The 20,723-nt window shown below is 43.9% G+C and overlaps 1 protein-coding gene across 1 annotated transcript in view; it reads right to left on the bottom strand.

Moving 5' to 3' along the window:
• Galnt17 (polypeptide N-acetylgalactosaminyltransferase 17) overlaps window positions 1-20,723 on the bottom strand; it is a 447,965-nt gene that overhangs the window by 77,775 nt on the left and 349,467 nt on the right. Inside the window, 1 exon segment of the mRNA XM_032886477.1 lies at window positions 11,118-11,235. Coding sequence (XP_032742368.1) covers window positions 11,118-11,235 — 118 coding nt within the window.

Raw genomic sequence — 20,723 nt, 5'->3', positions numbered from 1 at the left:
CACAGTTCAAGGAGGGAGGCTGGGATTCAAGAAGAGGAATGAACCAGGTCTAGTGGTTCAAGCCTGCCATCCCAGCTACTAAAGAGGCTTACAGCATCCTGGGCTACTCGGTGAGTTCAAGGCCAGCCTGAGCTACACAGTGAGTTCAAAGCCACCCTGGGCTACAGAGTGAGTTCAAGTCCAGACTGGGCTATATGGGGAGTTCAAGGCCAACCTAGGCTACTTAGGGAGACTTTGTTGCACAGTTTAAAAAGTAAAAAGCAGACTAGGAACTTAACTGAGTAATATAATACTGGGAGGATCCTCAGTTCTAAGCACAAATAGCCTTGGTCTTTCCCCAGGACCTTAGACAGTTGACATGGGTACTGTAGGCACGACTTCTCACTATGTCGAAATATCTGACAGATCACCATAAAGAAGGAATGGCTCATGACTTCTACTTCTAATGGAGTAGGAAAAAACCCTTAGGTGGGCATCAGGGAAGCCTGTCACCTCCAAGGCTTACCCCTAGTGACCTAGGTCCCCTGTCCTAAATGTTCCACAACCCTCCATACAGTACAACCAGCCAGTGACCAAATATTCAAAACTATGAGCCTATGGGGGACATTTCATAGTCACACCATGACAGGCATCTTCCCTCATTCTCAGGAATGGATGAGAAGAAGAAGCATATTTCTCAGACATGTAATTCTCCATGAACCAAAAAACAGAACACCACAGATGGATCTGGTTGGCTTCTCTAAGGAGAACCAAATACCCATGGAGCTCTTGGGCATTCCTCTGCTTTGTTGAGGAAGCTCTGGGCCTTTTAAACCGTTGGACTGGCAGTCTCCTGGGGCATGAGCCCACCAGAACACCTAGAGCACTTTCACAGGTATAAATGTTCCAGTCCATGGAGAGCCACAGAGGAGAGTTCTGAATATTTACTGCTCCTTGTGGTGTGCATTCAACAGCAGTTACACCAACAGGAAATAAAAGTTTTATCCAAAACAGGTCAGTGACAGTCTGAGTAGCATTTCCCATTTTTCTAGGGATAGGGAAAAATAATAAGAAACACGCAAGGACACCACCTTTTACTCCTCTGGCTCGGAAACGCAGGTATAAATCTCCCCTCCGTCACTGACGTCTTGAGTGGAGGGAATGGTATAAATTCCAGCTCACGTTTACAGAGAATCAAATTACTGCTTTATTCCCGAGGATGTGAATAAGAGTGACAGAGTTTCTGGAGTTGTAAAAGTAGATGGATGCTTCTTATAAAATAACTCACAGACGTCCACGATCATTTATGATCGAATCTGGCAGGCCCGGGAGTAGGCGAGTAAAATTCCAAACAGAATAACCCACATAATTTTCAAGCGGTAGAGTAAATGGTGTGGCTATTATGATAACACATTCTGGCAGAGCAAATGGATCTCCTCTTAATAGAAACACATTAGACACCATTTATAAAAATATCAACAGAGCAGTACCATTTCTTGAACTATAGCTTAGACATAAACATCACACAATTTATGGATGAGGAAATCCAATTTCATGCCATCTCAAATGCATTTTTTGTTTATTACATAACTACAGTTCTCACATAGGAGAGTGTGTGTGTGGCAGGAAGTGTTTGTGTGATGGAGGGAGTATGGTCTATGCCTGTGTATGTATGTACATGAAGATTAGGGATAGGAGAAAGCCTGGAGTGAACGAAATCCTAGGCAAATGTGTGTTGTTGAGCTGGGCACAACCCTGTTATACATCCAGCACCTCAAACTCACGGAAGAACGGAAAAGTCTTCCCCACAGGGGTAAGGCTCAGAGAGACATGGCAAAGCCTTCCTTCCTAGTCAGCATGCGAATTTTAATAGTGCACACAGAAAATGAATGTCCGCAGTAGCTTTCTTTCTCTTCCCACTTATTTACAGCCTGTGGACTGGTCCCTATAGAGATGGCTCCTACCAAGGTTAGCTAAACCTGACTCCTTGCTCAGCCGCATTGCATAAACCCCGCCTCCTTGCCTACCTCCTTGCTCAGCCGCATTGCATAAACCCCGCCTCCTTGCCTACCTGTGTGTAATACTCTACCTCCCTGTTCAACTCAATACAACGAACAGGGTGAGTTTCTGGGGTGCTGCAGTTTCTCTAGCAGAGATCCCAATCTAGCAGGCCTCAGCTTTCCCGTGTTTCTCTTTGTTTGCCATTTTATTCCTTCACCAGCCTAGTCAGGTCCGAGTCTCTGGAGCCATGCATGGATATGGCAGGTTGCCAACACCGTATCTATTACAAATGGAATTGTTTTAGGAGACATATTTTATCCAAGCAAAATCCTGAGTATCTACTAGAGCAGTGGTCCCCATTCTAACACTGCAATCCTTTAGTACAGGTCCTCGTGCTGTGGTGGCCCCCAACCATAAAGCTATTTTGTAATTACTTCATAACTGTGATTTTGCTACTGTTATGAATCGTAATGTAAATATCTGATGTGCAGGATAACTGACACGTGACCCCCAAAAGGGGTTGCGTTCCACTGTACTAGATGATGACATCACTGTCTATCAACAGTGTTGCTATAGTTACCCCAGTAGTGAAAAGATGAGATTTCAAAAGGTTCATGGGAAACTCTAAGGACCTTTGGGTTGAGTTCTGAGTTGTCTTGGACAATTACTTGATGTCTGTCCATCCCATTGTTGTAACCTGTAAAACGAGATCAGCAGGGATTAAAGTCACAGATTTCTTAGTAGCCCATACTGTCTGTTGAAGCCAAGACTAGTGCTCACCAATGGGACTTTTACATATTTGTTCTCATAAATGTGAGTATTCCTGGGTGTGTACCTACATATGGAGGCCAGAAGGGTCAACTTCAGTTGTTCTTCCTCAGGAGCATCCTCCTTGTTTTATTTGAGACGGAGCGTGTCACTGACCTGGAGGCTACCCATTATGCTAGGTTGACCAGCATATAAGCTCTAATGGTTTTCTTGCCCTACTCCCGAGTGGTGGAATTATAGGAATGCACCACCATGCTTGTCTTAAAAATTGTAGATTTAGAAGACTCGACTGATGGTTCCCTAAAATATTAAACTGGCATCCTTTAACGTCCCAGGTATCCCATCCCTAGGAATTTACTTGAGCGAAGTCAAAGAGTGCGCCACGGAGGGACGGTGGAGCTGGCTTAGTGGGTAAGGGTGTTGCCTAGGATAGCCTGACAACCCTGGTTCAGTCGCCCTAACCCACATAGAGGCGAAAGGAGAGAACCGAGTTCACAAACGCATGCTGATACCCCATACGCAGCCGTTCAATAATAATGAATTAAACAATGGCAAAAAGGAGCGAAGCTGGGTATGGTGGTGCGCCCCATTTAATCCTAGCTCAGGGAGCAGAGCCATGTGGATTCACGTGCATCCAAAGCCAACCCGGTCTGCAAAGGGAGACCCCGTTTTTTAAAAGGAGCTGCCTGTTTCACACAGAAACGGCATGGAGGAACCCCAGAGACTCGACTTCAGTCTAAGTCTGGCCACCACACAGTCGAAACGCTCCGATGCCATTTTCATGGGGTTCTGGCATCGTTTTCATTCATCTGTGGCACGGAGTGTCAGAGCACAGCAGCCTAGATGGAAGGGTCTGGGGAAGAAGAACGAACGATGACCCGAGGGAGGCTCTTCTCAGGCAGATTACATTCGATGCCACATTGCTAGGTGATTGTAGAGGTTTATGCAAATGTGGGAACCCTCCACTCAAGGCTGACAATCGCTATGGCTTTTTTTTTTTTTTTCGAGCTGGGGACCGAACCCAGGCCTTGCGATTGCTAGGCAAGCGTTCTACCACTGAGCTAAATCCCCAACCCCTCGCTATGGCTTTATTATATTAAATTATACCTTCATAAAAATACATATAAGACGGGGAAATGGCTATAATGGATTCAGACACATAAAAAGTATATTTTGAAAAAAAAATGATGCCATATTACTAGAGAAATAAATGACCTCTTTGGTCAACTTTAGAAGTTGTCACAGAACCAGCATTTTTCTAAAAACGTTTAAGAACGAAGAAAGAATGAGCATTTACCGAGCTTTTTCTGGCTTCAGGTGTGTATTTTAGCTACCCAAACACCTGAAGAGGAAAGCTTTTTGATGAAGAGTTACAGCTTAGAGGTGCAGAATGAATATAGATTTCTTAAAAAAAAAAAGAAAATAACCATTTCCCGGGCACTAATGAAATAATGGATGTAGGGGAAGATGCTGGCGCTGCTGCCACCATTAATTAGGTGAAAGGTTGATGAGGAGTTTTATAATGCATAAGTCAAGCTGACAGCGCCCGAGCCTAGCTTTGAATCTTAACACCACTGAAACAGGACAGCGGCAACCGTGTGAGTTCCGCTAAGGTGTGGGACCGGAAATGCACAGCATCATCTACGGTTTGCTGGCAAGGAAGTGTTGGGGGATGGTTCTGTGTTTCGGATGCTTATTTTTGTGCCCAGAGCTCTATTTACAATCCAGATGCTAGCAGTATCAGGATTGTTGAACCATCTCCATTGTCAATGTGGTATGAAGAATGCTCCCTAGTTATCTGATTGGTTAATAAGGAGCCAATCAATGGGTGGGCAGAGAAGGTATGAGCTCTAATCCCAGGAAGAGGAAAGGAGGTAGCCATGGAGCACAAGGTCTAGGAGTCTTGATGAACAAGCCACCAAAAGATTTGACATGACACGTGTAACAGAGCAAGCCAGGGTGTGACTCAAACTGTATGTAACATAGAGCCTTTGGCTGGCAAGTAGATAGCTTAGAGGGTTAGACTAGATAAGTATCTATCCAGTCACCGTGCTTAAAGCTTGTTAATGAACTTAAGAGCTCTTTGTGTTAATTGTTTGAGAGCTAGAATGGGAACAGATAAAGTTATTATCCTTAAGTTATAACCTACAAGGATGGGAGGGAGAGAAGGAGAAAGAGGGAGAAAGGAACAGAAGTAAATGAGGGAGGGGGGGAAGAGAAGAAATGGAGGGAGAAATAGGAGGACAGGAGAGAGAGAGAAAGAAAGGCAGGAGGGTAGAAAAAAAAGGAAGTGAGAGGTAAGAAGGAGAGAGGGAGGGAGAAAAAACAAGGGAAAGAAAGCATGAAGAAAGGGTGAAAGGAGTAAAGAACTGTGGTGGTTTGAATGAGAATGGTCCCCATAGGCTCGTATATTAGTCATTATGGAGTGGCACTACTTGAGAAGGATTAGGAGGCATGGCCTTGTTGGAGGAAGTGGGTCAATGGGGGTGGGGTGGGGTGGGCTTTGAGGTTTCAAAAGAACAAGCCAGGCCCAGTGTCTCTCTCTTCCTATAGCCTGTGGATCTAACTCCCAGCTCCTTCTCCATCACCACGTCTGCCTGTGTGCTGGCATGCTGCCTGTCGTAGTGACAAGGGACTAAATGTGTGAAACTGTAAGCCGGCCCCAACTAAACGATTTCTGTTAAAGAGTCACTGTGGCCACAGCAGCCCTTCACAGTCATAGAACAAAGACTAAGACAAAAACAAAGTGAGAAAGAGAGGGAGACAAGGATGCAAATAGGAAGTAGAGAGAACAGGGGGGAGGCATGGGTGTCAGGAATGGCCAGAATCAGCTTTCTGTATCTAAGAGCTTGGGATGTGGCCAGGGTGGAGTTTTATGGTTGATGTCTAGCATAGAAACAGAAACAAAAACAGCAGGCAAAATCCTTTCTCTGTCTTCTTACTATTTAGAGTAGAGATTAGAGTCACAAGTTACAGATGCCCAGAGGAATTAGTTTACCAAATCTAGATTATGTAAACCTTTATAAATGACTGTGCCTTTAAAAATCATAAAGATAAGTGGAGTTGGAGAAATGATTCAGTTGTTAAATGGAGGACCCAAGACTGGTTCCCAGCATCCATGTTGGCAGCTCAGAACCACCTGCAACTCCAGCTTTGAGGGAGCCGCCGCCTTCTTCTGGCCTCCGTAGCCACCTGCACGCACACGCGTGTGTCCACACACAGACATATGATTAAAAGAAACCTTTAAAGAGTGAACGGCATGTAACCATACAGGGAAGGGATTAAAAGATACTTAAGAGACATCAAGGAAAGTAAGATGTGTAGGCAGACCTTGGGTGACGTCTTAGTTGAACAAATCAAGTGTTAAAATAATGTGCTTTTTTGAGAAAAATCTGACAGCATTTTGAGAAATATTTTTACGAAAATATGAATATTAAATCTTGTTAAGTGTCATAGTACATCAAGTCTATTATGTTTTAAGAAAGTCTTCATCTTGTTAGCAGAGAGCCAAAAGTAGCTTTAGATTCATGTCTGAGAATTTGCTTTTAACATACCAGGAAGTTACTAAAATAATAAAAAAATCCCAAACATATAGCAAAATGGCATTCATTTAACTTGAATAATTCATGCACTTGGATTCATCATACTGTTTTATTTGTGTGTGTGTGTGTGTGTGTGTGTTTCACATTTTTCTAAGACAGTCTTGAATTAAAAGAGAGGAAATGAACTCAAATATATATTGACTAAGCTCTTCTTTTCCAATCTACCTCGAAGGGGAAAAAGCAATTAAAGTGAAGTAATCAAGATCCACTTATTTACTCAGGATAGACAGAATATCCAAATGCTATAGAATTCAACTTTAGGGGACAGTGGGATGGCTCAGTAGGTCAAGATGCTTGCTGTCAAAGCTGGTGACTTACTTTGACCTCTGGCACCTACATGATGGAAGGAGAGAGCTAACTCCTGAAAGTTGTCTTCAGATCTCCATGCATATATCACAACTCATATACCTTACTCTCTCACACCCAATAATAGGTATGTATGTATGTATGTATGTATGTAGGTAGGTAGGTAGGTAGGTAGGTAGATAGATAGATAGATAGATAGATAGATAGATAGATAAAACTTAAGTCTACAGAATTGTAGAGACTCTACCCCAAGAGAATCCATTGTACTCTACAAATGATGACAGCTTTTCCTTGTCTTGGAAAGTTCTCTTGAGGCAGGGTTTGTGTGTGTGTGTGTGTGTGTGTGTGTGTGTGTGTGTGTGTGTGTGTTTATTAGAGGTACACATCAGGTATATATGCACATACAAAAGCACATACACGATTGTAAACACTTATATAGTGGCTTGAATATGCTGTCTTTGCTAAAGTCCATGAGATTTAACACTGGAGGAGCTGTTGGAAATGGTTCTTTAGGTTCCTAAGTTAAGGAAAACGACACACTAGACTTCCGTTTTCTGGTAGTCTGAAAGTGACCATCTCTCTGTATCCCCTTAGGGACAGCTGCAGAGCAAGGCTCAGTGATGTTCCTATATTGATTGTAGGATTTCTGATATATGATTATATGTTTTCTCTGGAAACTATGTAATACAGTGGAAAAGTAAAAATATAAATTTGATTTTACATTATTTAAAAGTTACTTGTCTCTTCTCTTCTTTTCTTAGGACTTGGACATGTGGGCTGGTGAGATGGTTTAATAGGTAGTCCAAGTCTAGCAACCTGAGTTACATCTCTAGAACCCCACAGGATAGAAGGTGAGAATCAACTCCTGTAAGTTTCCCCTAACCTCTACAGATACACAGACACAACATACATATATACATATATAAACATGTATATATAGAGAGAAACATATACACCGAGTCATATATATACACATAGAGACACACATACACACATATATACAAATACACACACAGCACATACACACGTCCATGCATTCACACTTAAATTTGCACACATATACATCACAAATATATGATATATATATACACACAAACACATGCACATGTATACACACAGGAATACACACAGAGACACACATATATACATACACACAGAAACACATACACATAGAGATAGACACAGACATATACACACAGACATATATATAAGCACACACGCACACATACAATATAAGAACTTCACTAACACTTTCTAATTAACACTGTCCAGAAAACCACAAGTTCCAATCTCATTTCCTTTCTAAGTCCTGAGCAGTTTATGGTTTTGGTTGCCTTGGACCTAGTCACTCCGTCAATTGCTTTAGTCCCAGGCTGCTGGCTGCTTTGCACGGACAACACCACTCAGGAGTCAACTCAGCTACTAGCTTTCTGACCTAGGAAGACTTTCTGTTCTGAGGCCTCTTACACACCGAGGATGGGATTCAGAGGGAACCGAAGATCTCACGGGGTACTTAGAAAGATCTCAGAAGGACCTGTCTCCTGGTTGGAAAAAAAAATGTCAAGAAAAGACAGTGCTCACATACCGAACATTTCCATGAAGTGTAGACTGCATAGCAAGTCAGACATCAAAATATCCAACTGGCCTGGGGATTCGATCTTTTCTTTTTAAAAAATTATTTATTTATTTCTGAAGTATGCCCATGCTGTCGCTCACATGGGATGGTCAGAAGTCAACTTGCAGGAGGTGGCTCTCTTGTTATTCCACGTGGGTTCTGGAGGTCCAACTCAGGTTGTCAGGCTCAGTAGAATGTGCCTTTACCCACTATGCCATGCTACCAGGCTTCCGAGTCATTTTTATAAATTAAATTGTGGACATACGTGAATGCTTTCAATGAGCAAAAACTCTATTTGTGTCCACTCTGTTCTCTCTCCTTCTTTTCCTTCCCCTGCTTCTCTTTTCCTTTTCTTCCTCCCTCTCTCCTTCTTTTCTTTCTCCTTCCTTTCCTTATTTATCCCATTCTTTATCCCATTCTCTGTCCTTCCCTTTCTTCTTTCCAAATGCAAGCTCTTGCTATCACCTAGGATGTTTTTGAACTCCTAATTTTCTCAGTTCAGCTTTCCAAGTTCCAGGATAGCAAGTCCACAGCACCAGACGTGGTTGGAAGGGAATCCATTTCTTAAGAGTACATTCATTATTTAGCTAATTTTTTTTTTTTTTGCTTCAAGAATATAACCCATAAAACAAACAGCATTCAGAGATTTCTTTCACTTAAAACAAAGCTTGGGTACATTAGCTACTTTTTGTTGCTGTGATGAAAATACAAGACACAAACCTGGTTCACAAGCTCGAGGGCTGGAGTTCAGACCCCCAAAACCCCAGAAACCCATGTAAATATGAGGTGGGCATGGAAAACTATAGTAGGAGTGGTTCTGATGCTAAGTCCTGTTCTCTCTCTCTCTCTCTCTTTTTTTTTTTATGTGAGATCTCAGGCAGAGAGACCATAGGCCACTTCTCCAGGCTGGAGATTAGACACGCAAGCTGTGGGAGATTAGGAGCACACCACAGTTGAGCCATAAGGCAGGTTAAAAAATAAGTGTGTGTGTGTGTGTGTGTGTGTGTGTGTGTGTGTGTGTGTTTTATTTGTGGATGCCAGGGAATCTGGGGCAACAGACCATCTATAATGGAAGGAGGAGGCAGACACTCCATAGTACATCAGCTAGCAACACTAGGCACATCGATGAGTTCTAGGTTTGATTGAGAGAGCCTACCTCTACAAATAAGATGGCAGAGTGATGAAGAATGATTCTAGACATGAACCTGGAACCTCCATGATCATTGACATACAAAAAAATGCTACACACATTTTATTTCCTTATGTAGAGTTATAATATGTTCATTACACACAAAACGATGTTAATGATTGGCAGCAAACTTGGCTGGCATTCACTAGACCCTGGGTTCCATCCCTAGTGCCACAAACAAGCAAGGCCCTCTTAATTTTCTAAGACATTAGATCTTAAATCCATCTCTCCCCAGCGGCAACTGAATAGATGTGGGCATGTTACGGTTGTGATGATACTGATCATTTCAAACTGTACATCAAGACACCACAAACTGAACACCTTCAAAGTATGCAACTTCTATACACCAGTGATGACCCAGCAAAACCATTTAATCAATCTACAAGTCAAATGAAAAGGAGAAAAGTAAAAGAAAACCCCTATGAGGATGGGCAAAGGAGCATCCTTCTAACGAGGTTTGACAACCAGTCCTGTTGTCACCAAGAACAGCCCTACACAGCCTGGGCATCCTTCCAGCTGTACTTGTATTCTCTTCACAGACAGTGCTTCAACCCCACCCTCATGCTTTCTCCCCGATGGAACCTCTTACCCTCATCTTTACTGTTATCAGAGTATATAGAGATGCTCAAATCCTTCTTGTCTTCAAAAGAAAAAACAACAACAACAACAACAACAACAACAACAAACAAACGAAGCGGCACTGGGACAGGGCTCGGCAGGCAAGAGCACTTGTGCAAGTGTGAAGACACAAGTTCAAATCCCTGTCACCTGTGAAGGAAGCTGGCTATGGCTGTAACTCCAGCAATATATGGAACGAAGACAGGAGACTTGTTGAGACTTGCTAACCTAATCTAAGTGTAGGTTCAGGGTAGGACCCTGTCTCAAAGGAATATGGTAGAGAGTTGTTATAGGTTCATTTCTGTGCTGAGACCAATACCTTAACAAAAATCATATTGGGAAGGAAGGGTTTATTTGATTTACAATTTCAGACTATAGTCCATTAATTTGCAGGGGGTGGTGGTGGAGTCAAGTCAAGAACTTAAGTAGCCGGTCACACCATATCCATGGTCAAAAGCAGAGAGAGGACAAATACTCCCTTCCTTCCTTGCTTACTTTCAACTCATTTACATGGTTCGTGATCCCTTGCCTAAGGAAAAACATCTCCCAGAATTGACTGGGTCTTTCTTCATCAATTAACAATCAAGATAGCCCCCACAAACATGCCCACGAGCCAACCCGATCTATAAAATGCCTCGTGAATCCCAGGTGATTCTAGATTTGATTCTAGATTTAATTGTCAAGTTGACAGTTAAAATTAGCCATGGCACCATCAAAATACATAGGGTAGAAATTTTAATTTGAGAGACTACTTGGTTTCTAAAGGAAATTAAACACAAGGGAGCACCAGACCCTCCACTTAATGTCCAGAGCAGGTTAGTAAGACATGAGATACACTGCCCAGTCTTTAGAGAAGAAAAGCCCAGGTCACCATCACTCGAGAAATAGTGATGTTTATGATGATGTCTCTGTTCAAATATCTTCACTGGGATGCTCTGGGATAAGAAAACTGCACTTAATAGCGGTAAGGACCTTTGAACACACCTCAAGGATGAGGTTGCCAACCCACATCAGGAGGAAGAGGTAGCATGTTACCAACCTTGATTCCAAGTTCAATATTCTCTCCTCCATACACATCCATCCCAGGGTCCAGCAGGCCAATTTCACCAAAGAATTTCCTGTTGACCACAAACGAGCAGCCAATCATGGCTGGTGTCCTATGGGAGAAAGAAGCAAGATCATCAATGAATAGGCAAGTAACCTCTTTTTGGCAAACTTTCCACAGCTAGTGGTTGTCAACTTTCCTAATGCCATGACCCCTCAATACAGTTTCTCATGTCGTGATGTCCCACAAGCCATAATTTTTTTGCTACTTCCTAATTTTTCTATGGTTATGAATCATAAGATAAGTATCTGATATTTCTCATGCTCTTAGGCAACCCATATGAAAGGGTTGTTTGACCTCCAAAGAGATCATAACCCACATGTTAAGAACCACTTCTATAAGGTATATAGGGATGACTGCCCTAGTCCTCTTTCTTCAATTTCCCCATTCTGTATCTCTTCATAAGGCTGCCTTTTAGCTACAGAAGAACAAGGAACTTAAGCATCTAGGGATATCCCAGATCCTAGTAAACATAGGGAAGACTTTGGTGTCTGCCACATGAAGAGTGGTTCTCACTGCACTCTGGGAACAGCAGGGGGATTGTATGTGGATCAAGAGGCTGTCCCAATTTCAGTGGCCATAATCTGCTCTTTCCAGGGGAGCAGAAGGGATTGATTAATCTTGAAGCATCCAAGGTATACCAGAGAACAGGTGATGGTTAATCTTCAATGTTACTTGACTGGGTTTGGAATCACCTAGGAGACACACCTGAGGGTGTGCTTCTGAGGTATTTCTGGAGAGGTTTAACTGAAGGGGAAAGGGCCTGTCCTCCACAAGTGGAGGATGCTACGTCCCCATGTTCAGTACCAATAAAAAGGAAAGGGTAAGCTAAGTACCAGCCGTCATCTCTATTCTGACTGGATACAGTGTGACCAGGAACCTCATACACCCATGGGCATGACACACTGCATACTCCAAACCCTTCCTTTTAAAAGTTGCTTTTGTCTGGCATTTGGTCACAGAGTTGGGAAAATTAGTAGCATAGAGTCTCAAATCTAAAAAAAAAAAAAAATTCAAAAGATCCACTTTCTTTCTATTGACACTGGATCAGGAACTGGTGACTGAAAGATGGAGAACCAGAGAATAAAATCATGGTGTCCATGGGCATCTGGAACATCTTCCCTGAAACGCAGTTATATATTTTGGGAGCCTCCTCACCAGGACAAGACTAAGAAAAGACAGCTGCCCAGGCAGGTGGGAGTCCTGGCTACACAGGAAAGCCACAGGTAGGAGACCAGACATCAGAAAGCCTGGCCTCTCTGTCTGCATCCTGGGTAGTTCATCAGAACTCAGAGACACGGACTTGGAAGCTGCTCCTGTTGGAGAACAAAGAACCACAAGATCACTGTTGGTATCCTGTGAAACGACTGTGGTTGAAATCTGCCAGTGTCCAGGAGTCTGACAGAGACTGTGGAAAGGAGAGGATAAAAGCAACCCTAGAATGTGATCCCAGGATACAGGATTGCTTTGAAACAAATGCAAAACACTGGGCTCTGGGGGTACCAAGCAATGCTAGGAACGGGTGGGATTCTTAGCAGAACATTGTGACTAACTGGTATTAATGTAGAGACTTAGTAGTTATAAGATAAACAGTCAAGCTCGACACAGTAGTGTATACCTTCAATCCTTGCAGGACGGAGATCAGAGCAAAAGGCTAGCCGGGGCTACAGAGGGCGTTCAAGGCAGCCTTCCCTATGTCTCAAGTTCAAGGCCAGCCTGAACATCATTACAAGTTTTAGGTCAACCAGGGACACAGAGTGAGCTCAAGGCTAGCATGGGCTACATGGTGAACTCAAGGCCAGCCTAGGGCATATCATATGTACAAGACCTATCTGGGTTACTAGATGAGTTTAGCCTCAGCTACACAGTTAGTTCAATTCTAGTACAGGCTACTTGAATGAGTCGAGGCTGGACCAGCCAGCATTGCTGGTAAATTCAGGAAGTGACTGCTTGGCTATTCTGGGACTGTCTGAATGGACTTAAAATGATCAGCTGTCCTTTGCCTGGGAGAAACATTTCCTTGGGAAGAAGCTGCTTCTTGACACAATGGGACCTGCTGTGGCTGGTGGCAGGTGAGCTAGCCCCGTCCTCACCATCGGTGAACTGAAAACAAAGTGTAGCTCTCTTCCGCTGTAGGCATCCAGGCCACCTGTCCAGCCATGTGAGCTGTAGTCAATAACACTCTGGGGATGATGAGATTCTTGAATGCGTGCTTACAGCCTCATTTTTCAAATTCAACTACAATTACTACTATTAGCACAAACATCCCAACTCAAAATCATTCAGAAATGATAATCGTATTAGGGGAATCTGCCAATGCCCTAATAGCTCCATTACGGAGGAGAGGGAAAGAAATGAAAAACAATCACTTTATTGTTGCTATTTCACAAAATATGTGTACCACACATGACCATCCAGCTGAGAGAGGAAGAAAGAGAGAGAGGCAGAAGAGAAGAGAGAAAGGAAGGGGAGAGGGGCAGAGGGAGAGAGGGAAGGATATATATATATATATATATATATATATATATATATGTGTGTGTGTGTGTGTGTGTGTGTGTGGAGAGTGTGGGAGGGAGGGAGGAGAGAGGGGGAGGGGGGAGAGGAGAGGGGGGAGGGAGGGGAAGGAAGGAAGGGAAGGAAGGAAGGGAAGGAAGGGAAGGAAGGGAAGGGAGGAAGGGAGACAGACTCAGCCCAGGAAGGGATGGTAGTCACGAGAATTCCTATTCAGAGATACAAAGCCCTCTGGATTTCTATGCTTTTAACCACATCTTTTGTAGTTTGAATCAAAAATAGCCACACAGGCTATTTAGGAGGACCTTTGGGGGTAGGGCCAAGTTGAAGGAAGCAGGTCACTAAAGGGCTGGGGCTATGAGGCTCATATCCCTGACCCTGCTTCTAGCCTCTGATTCTTGGTCCCCTATAATGTAAGGAGTCTCCAGCACAAACGTCTGTCATGAACTCATCCATGTCTTTCCAGCCATGATGGAAGGAAGGAAACCTTCTAAGACATGGGTCAAAAAGGTTATCTTTAACCCAAATGGATGATACTGATTATTGACTTGAAAGGATTAGGAGTCTCTTAGGAACCAAACCTCTGGGCAGGTCCATGAGGGAATTTCTAGATTAGCTTTTCTGACCTGGGAAGACTCACCCTGAATCTAGATGTCACCATCCCATAAGCTGGGCTCCTGGACTAAATATGAATGAAATGTTACAAGCTGTAGTTTCTGCTGCATTGACTTCCATACAGTGATAGACTGTATCCACTCAAATTATGAGACAAAAATAAAACTTTCCTTCCTTTAGTTGCTTTTGTTTGGTATTTCGTCCCAGCAGTTAGATGAGCAAGTAGGACATACCTATAGTACATGGCTGGAAGAGATTTCTTGGTAGAGCCCCTGCCTAGAATTCCCGAGTCAGGGACTGGGGGCGTGGCTCAGTGGTAGAGCCCCTGCCTAGAATCCCCCAGTGAGGGGCTGGGGGCGTGGCTCAGTGGTAGAGCACCTGCCTAGAATCCCCCAGTGAGAGTCTGGGGGTGTGGCTCAGTGGTAGAGCACCTGCCTAGAATCCCCCAGTGAGAGTCTGGGGGCGTGGCTCAGTGGTAGAGCACCTGCCTAGAATCCCCCAGTGAGGGGCTGGGGGCATGCTCAGTGGTAGCACACCTATTTAAGCATATGCAAGACCCTGGTTTGACACTGTGCTGAGGTTTTCAGTGTTGATGTGATTAATGGCTTGGGATGGTGTAGGTTTTATGGGAATGCCACCTTTCTACATATTGGATTTGGGGTCCCAGGACCAACTCTCTATCCACAGAACTTAGCGACAACTCTGTCAACCTCTTTAGCAATGGGTATCTTGGGTGAGAACACCCCACATGTTGCAGTGCACTTTGTGATGATACTGTGTTCTATGGTCTATTTTATGTGCCTCCTCATAAACAGAGTGAGGTCCATGAAGGAAGGCTGCCCTTTAGTTCCAGAAGTTGTATACCGAGAAGAGTAGTAGACAGAGCAGGAGTGGAGTAATGGGGAGAACTGTCTGCAGTGAGTGGTTCAGTCCATCTAAGCCCTTTACTGAGAACCTCACTAACTCTTAGAGACTCATAATCCTCAAAGTGGCACTACTTTAGAGGCACCATTAAGCCCATTTCCTGTTAGAGGGAACTGACACTCAGAGACTGTGTTGAACTAGCTTTCCGCTGCTATCACGAAACACCCGAGCTGGTTCAGTTATAAAGAAAAAAAGGTTTATTTTGGCTTGAAACATTCCAATCCATGATTAAGTTGTTCCATTGCGCTGTTGTTGCCGTTGTCATTGTCAGAGGAAAACTTTCAGGAGTCAGTTTTCTTCTTCCACCCTGTGAGTCCCCAGGATTAAATGAGGTTGTCAGCCTTGCTGTCTAGTGCTTTTCTCTGCTGAGCTGCCTGGTCAGCCAGCCTGGTTGCATTGCCTTTAAGCTTCAGCAGGGGGTGCTAGATAACAAAGGCAGAGTATACGCCACAGAGAAAAACTGCCTATTGATCACAGGGCCGAAAGAACTGAGAAGGAAGAAACTTACCTCTCCTCCTTCAAGCACATTCTCAACAACCTAGGATTCTCCCGCGTGTGCGCGCATTTCTCTCTCTCTCTCTCTCTCTCTCTCTCTCTCTCTCTCTCTCTCTCTCTCCCTCTCTCCTCTCTCTCCTCTCTCTCTCTCTCTCTGTGTCTCATCTGTGTGTGTGTGTGTGTGTGTGTGTATGCATATGTGTGCACAGGTGTACACACATGCATGTAGAGGTCAGAGGATGACCTCAGTTGTCACTCCTCAGGTGCTGTCACTCTTCATTGAGAGACAAGGTCTCTCCCTGACTTGGAGTGGATAAGCAGGTGAGTTTGACTGGCCAGCAAGGCCCAGAGATCCACTTGTCTCAGCCTCTCAAAGGTTCACCACTATGCCTGGCACTTAAAAAATATTTTTAAACATTTTTTCATGTGTGTTTTACGAGTGTTTTGTTTACATGTATGCCTGTGTACCATGTACATATATCTGGAGCCCACAGAGGAGGGAGTCAGATTCTCTCGAACTGTAATTACGGATGGTTGTTAGCGACCACGTAGGTGCTGGGAATTGAACCCCAGTTCTCTGTAACAGCAGCAGGTGTGCTTAGCTGATATCTCTCCAGTCCCAGTGTATGGTAATTTTATGTCTGTTCTCAGGGGAACTCATATCCTCATGCTTAAAGATAAGTATTTTTACCAAGTCAGCCATCTTCCCAGAGCCCGTTTCTCTTCTTTTCTTAAAAAAATATTTTTAAATTTATTTTATATGTATACAACTGTTTTGTCCACCTGTGTGTTTGTACTCCACGTGTGTGCTTGGTGCCTATGGAAGCCAGAAGAGGGCGTTGGATCCCACGAAACTGGAATTATGGATGGTTCCAACCTGTCTTATGGGCTCTGAGAACTGAATTGAACGGAAAGTCCTCTGAAAGAACAGCCGGTGCTCTTAACCACTGAACCATCTCTCTAGCCCCTTACCTTGTGTTTTGAGACAAGGCCTCTCCCTAACTTGGAGCTCGCCAAGTAGGCTAAGCTGGTCAGCCAAAGGGCCCAAGGGATCGTCCCATTTTTACCTTCCCAGCCCTGGGTTTACAAATGCACACTACCATACCTGGCATTTTACATGGGTTATGGGAATTGAACTCTAGTCCTTAAGATTATATGGCAAATACAGTACTGACTATTCTGGTTGTTCTAAGTGTTAATTTCCACGACTGCTGAGCCATCTCTCCAGACACCAAGGTCCACTTCTTAAATGCCCCACTACCTCCCATAACCACCTCCCTGGGCAGTTGAGTCTCAGGGACTCTTTTCAAGCCCAAACTGCAGTAGAGGTAATAAGAGTTGACCAAGCATGGTTTGGTTTGTGGAAGCAGCGAGGATCCAGGAACTACCCAGTGGTGACAGATCCCTCTCCATTCTTTAGTATCTTACTGCTCCCCAACCAGATAAGCTAATGCCAACAGCAGCTAACAGTGTTCCCAGTGTAGACCAAGAGGTCCCATTCTGAAGCTTCCTTGGGAATCTATGGCTGCTAAAGACTAAAAATATAATTTGGGGAAAGAGTTGGCAGGCTTGGAGAGTTGTAGCTTGCACAGGGGAGTCGTTTAATACTCAGGGTTCCATTTGTCCATGCTACACAGATAAATTCTGAGAGGGTTAGTGCGCTTGCCTTTAAAAAAAAAAAATCACACTCCGTATCCAGTACACACATATCTCAGAGATCGGACCCAAAGGCCAGAACTTCATGGTTCAATGGAGAGAGCATCTTTTTGTGCTTGTGGCTGGGGAAATAATTCACCCTGAAACAACTTCCTTCCAACCAGCCAGGAGAAGTGGGCTTCCTGGGTATTAAGAGGCTTTGTTTGTGGGGGATAAAGGAAAAGCTCATCTCCTCTCACTTCCTGTGTGATTTTTCACAGATTAACAAAAAAAAAAAAAAAAAAAGTCGCCAGGGGGGATTGAAGTCGTCAGTTTCCAATGCTTGTTTCCTTGGCTGACTGATTTTCTACTCAGGCTTGTTCCATCGAAACAAAGACCATCTCCGATCTCTCCGGTGAGATGGTGAGATGTTTCCTATGAGCCGTTTTCTCAGCATAACACATTTGTTCTTTGCTAATCACATTTGATTTAGTCTTTGAGGAAGCGATTTGCAGATAGGTCTTTGAAGAGTATTTCTGTAAAGGCACGGTGATCTGTTAAGCTATTACCAGCCACTTCACATAGATATGTGTGTGTGTGTGTGTGTGTGTGTGTGTGTGTGTGTGTGTGTGCAATTGCCTGCAGAATCCAGCAAAGGGCGCCATATCCCATGGAGCTGGAGTTACAGGTGGCTGTGAGTGACCTTCTGTGGGTGCTGGGAACTGAACTTGGATCCTCTGGCAAAGCAGTTTTAACTTCAGTACCATCTCTCAGGCCTGGGACATATTTCTTTTAAAAGTGTGTATTTACCCATTCAGAGCCTGCCCCACATGTGGTCCATATATATACAGCCACCAAACTAGATAAGATGGATAAAGCAAAGAAGTGCAGGCTGACAAGAACTGGATGTAGATCTCTCCTGAGAGACACAGCCAGAATACAGCAAATACATAGGCGAATGCCAGCAGCAAACCACTGAACTGAGAATAGGACCCCCGTTGAAGGAATCAGAGAAAGGACTGAAAAAGAGCTTGAAGGGGCTCAAGACCCCATATGAACAACAATGCCAATCAACCAGAGCTTCCAGGGACTAAGCCACTACCAAAGACTATACATGGACTGACCCTGGGCTCCAACCTCATAGGTAGCAATGAATGGCCTAGTAAGAGCACCAGTGGAAGGGGAAGCCCTTGGTCCTGCCAAGACTGAACCCCCCAGTGAACCAGATTGGTGGGGGAAGGATGGTAATGGGGGGGAGGATGAAGAGGGGAACACCCCTAGAGGAGGGGAGGGGGAGGGGGAGGGGGGCTGTGGGCCTGGAAACCGGGAAGGGGAATAACAATTGAAATGTAAATAAGAAATACTCAAGTTAATAAGGATAAATAAAGATTTAAAAAAGTGTGTATTTAGTTAACTTGTGAGATGAGACATGGCTGGATAAATGTTTTGGAAAAAAATCATAGAAGATGTATGATAGATATTAGTAAACCATGCTATCTGTGTTTGTCTAGCCAGAGAGCTATGAAGTGTGTGTGTGTGTGTATGTGTGTATGTGTGAATGCACACATATGTGTGTGTGTACACATACATGTGTAGACCAGAGGTAGATATTGATGGTTTTCGTCCATCACTCTCTACCTTACTTTGATACAGAGTCTCTTACTGAACCTGGAGCTTGCCAGTCCACTAGGCTAACTGGCCTGTGAGCCTCTGGGACTCACTTGTCTCTGCCTGATGTCATCATGCCACCACACCTGGCTTTTTTATGTTGGTTATGATATTGTGCTGGTTACTGGTTGATTGATTGATTGATTGATTGATTTTGGTCAACTTAACACAGGCTAAAAGGCATCTAGAAAGAGGGACCCTCAACTGAGATAACGCCTATGTATCAGACTGACCTGTGGGCAAGTCTGTGGGGCATTCTTGATTAATGATTGACTTGAGAGGGCCCAGTCCACTGTGGACAGTGCCACTCCTAGGCAGATGGTTTTTGGGTTACATAAGAAAGCAAGTTGAGGGGCTGAAAAGATGGCTCAGCAGATAAGATCACGTTGCTCTTGCAGAGGACCCAGGCTTGGTTCCCAATATCTACGTGGTAGTTCACAGCCAACCATGGTTCCAGTTCCAGGATACCGCCCAATGCTCTCTTACGACCTCTGTGAGCAATAGGCATGTACGTGGTATAATACATACATGCAGGCAAAACAATCATTCACATAAAGTAATAAATATATCTTAGAGAAAAGAAGAAGAGGGGAAGGAGGAGGAAGAAGAGGATAAAGAACAAGAAGAAGAGGAGGAGGTGAAGAATAGAAGTAGATGAAGAAGGAAGAAAAAGAAGAAGGAGAAGAAAGAGAAGGAGGAGGAAGAAGAGGAGAAGGGGGAGGAGGAGGAGGAGAAGGAGAAGGAGAAGGAGGAAGAGAAGGAGAGGAGAGAAGGAGAAGGAGAAGGAGAAGGAGAAGGAGAAGGAGAAGGAGAAGAAGAAGAAGAAGAAGAAGAAGAAGAAGAAGAAGAAGAAGAAGAAGAAGAAGAAGAAGAAGAAGAAGAAGAAGAAATAATTTGAGTAAGACATGGGGAGCAAAACAGTGAGCAGGGTTCCCTCATGGATTCTGCTGCAGTTCCTGCTTTAAGCCCTTTCTTGATTTGCCATAGTTTCATAGTGCAGCCTGAGAGCTGTAAACTGTCCTTTCCACCTTGCTTCTGGTCATGGTGCTTTATCACTGCAATAGAAAGCAGACTAGGCATGGTTTAAACTTAGGACCAAGTGCTTGTGTCAAGCCCTTTACCAGATGAGCCATCTACCCATTCCTGGGCTAAATCTTTTTATAGATGAATAGTTATCACTGATGTCTTGATGGCAACACAAAAATAATTGGGCCTTAATGGAGTAAAAAATAAAGTGTCTCTTGTAGTCATCAGTTTTACCCTAAATGAATTCTAATACATGGCAGAATTTTTTTTCGTATAAAATAGTTTATTTGGGGCATGGGGAAGGGAGTCAAGAGGGTAGCAGAGGCAGAGAAAGGCAGAGAGTAGAGAAGTAGAGAAGTAGAGACCGGCCATGAGCACGTGGAGAGAAGGGGGGATGGGAATGAGGAGGGGGCGAGAGAAGGCAAGAGCAAAAAAGCAAGAGAACATACATGGAAGAATTAAGGAGGACATTTTTATTTTGACTCATAGTTTTAGGGAAGTCAGTCCAAGACTACTTGGCCCCATGTGCTTAGGATGAACACCACAATGGTGAGAAAGTAATGGTAGATAACAAGGTTCATATCATGGTGAATGGAAAGCAGAGAAAGTAAAGACGAAGGCCCCGAGACAACATATGACCTCTTAGGACATGTCTCCTCATGCTAG

The sequence above is a fragment of the Rattus rattus genome, chromosome 16 (genome assembly GCF_011064425.1).
Source record: "Rattus rattus isolate New Zealand chromosome 16, Rrattus_CSIRO_v1, whole genome shotgun sequence".
Taxonomy (NCBI): domain Eukaryota; kingdom Metazoa; phylum Chordata; class Mammalia; order Rodentia; family Muridae; genus Rattus; species Rattus rattus.
The sequence above is the reverse complement of the archived record's forward strand: the minus strand, read 5'-3'. Positions and strand labels throughout refer to the sequence as shown.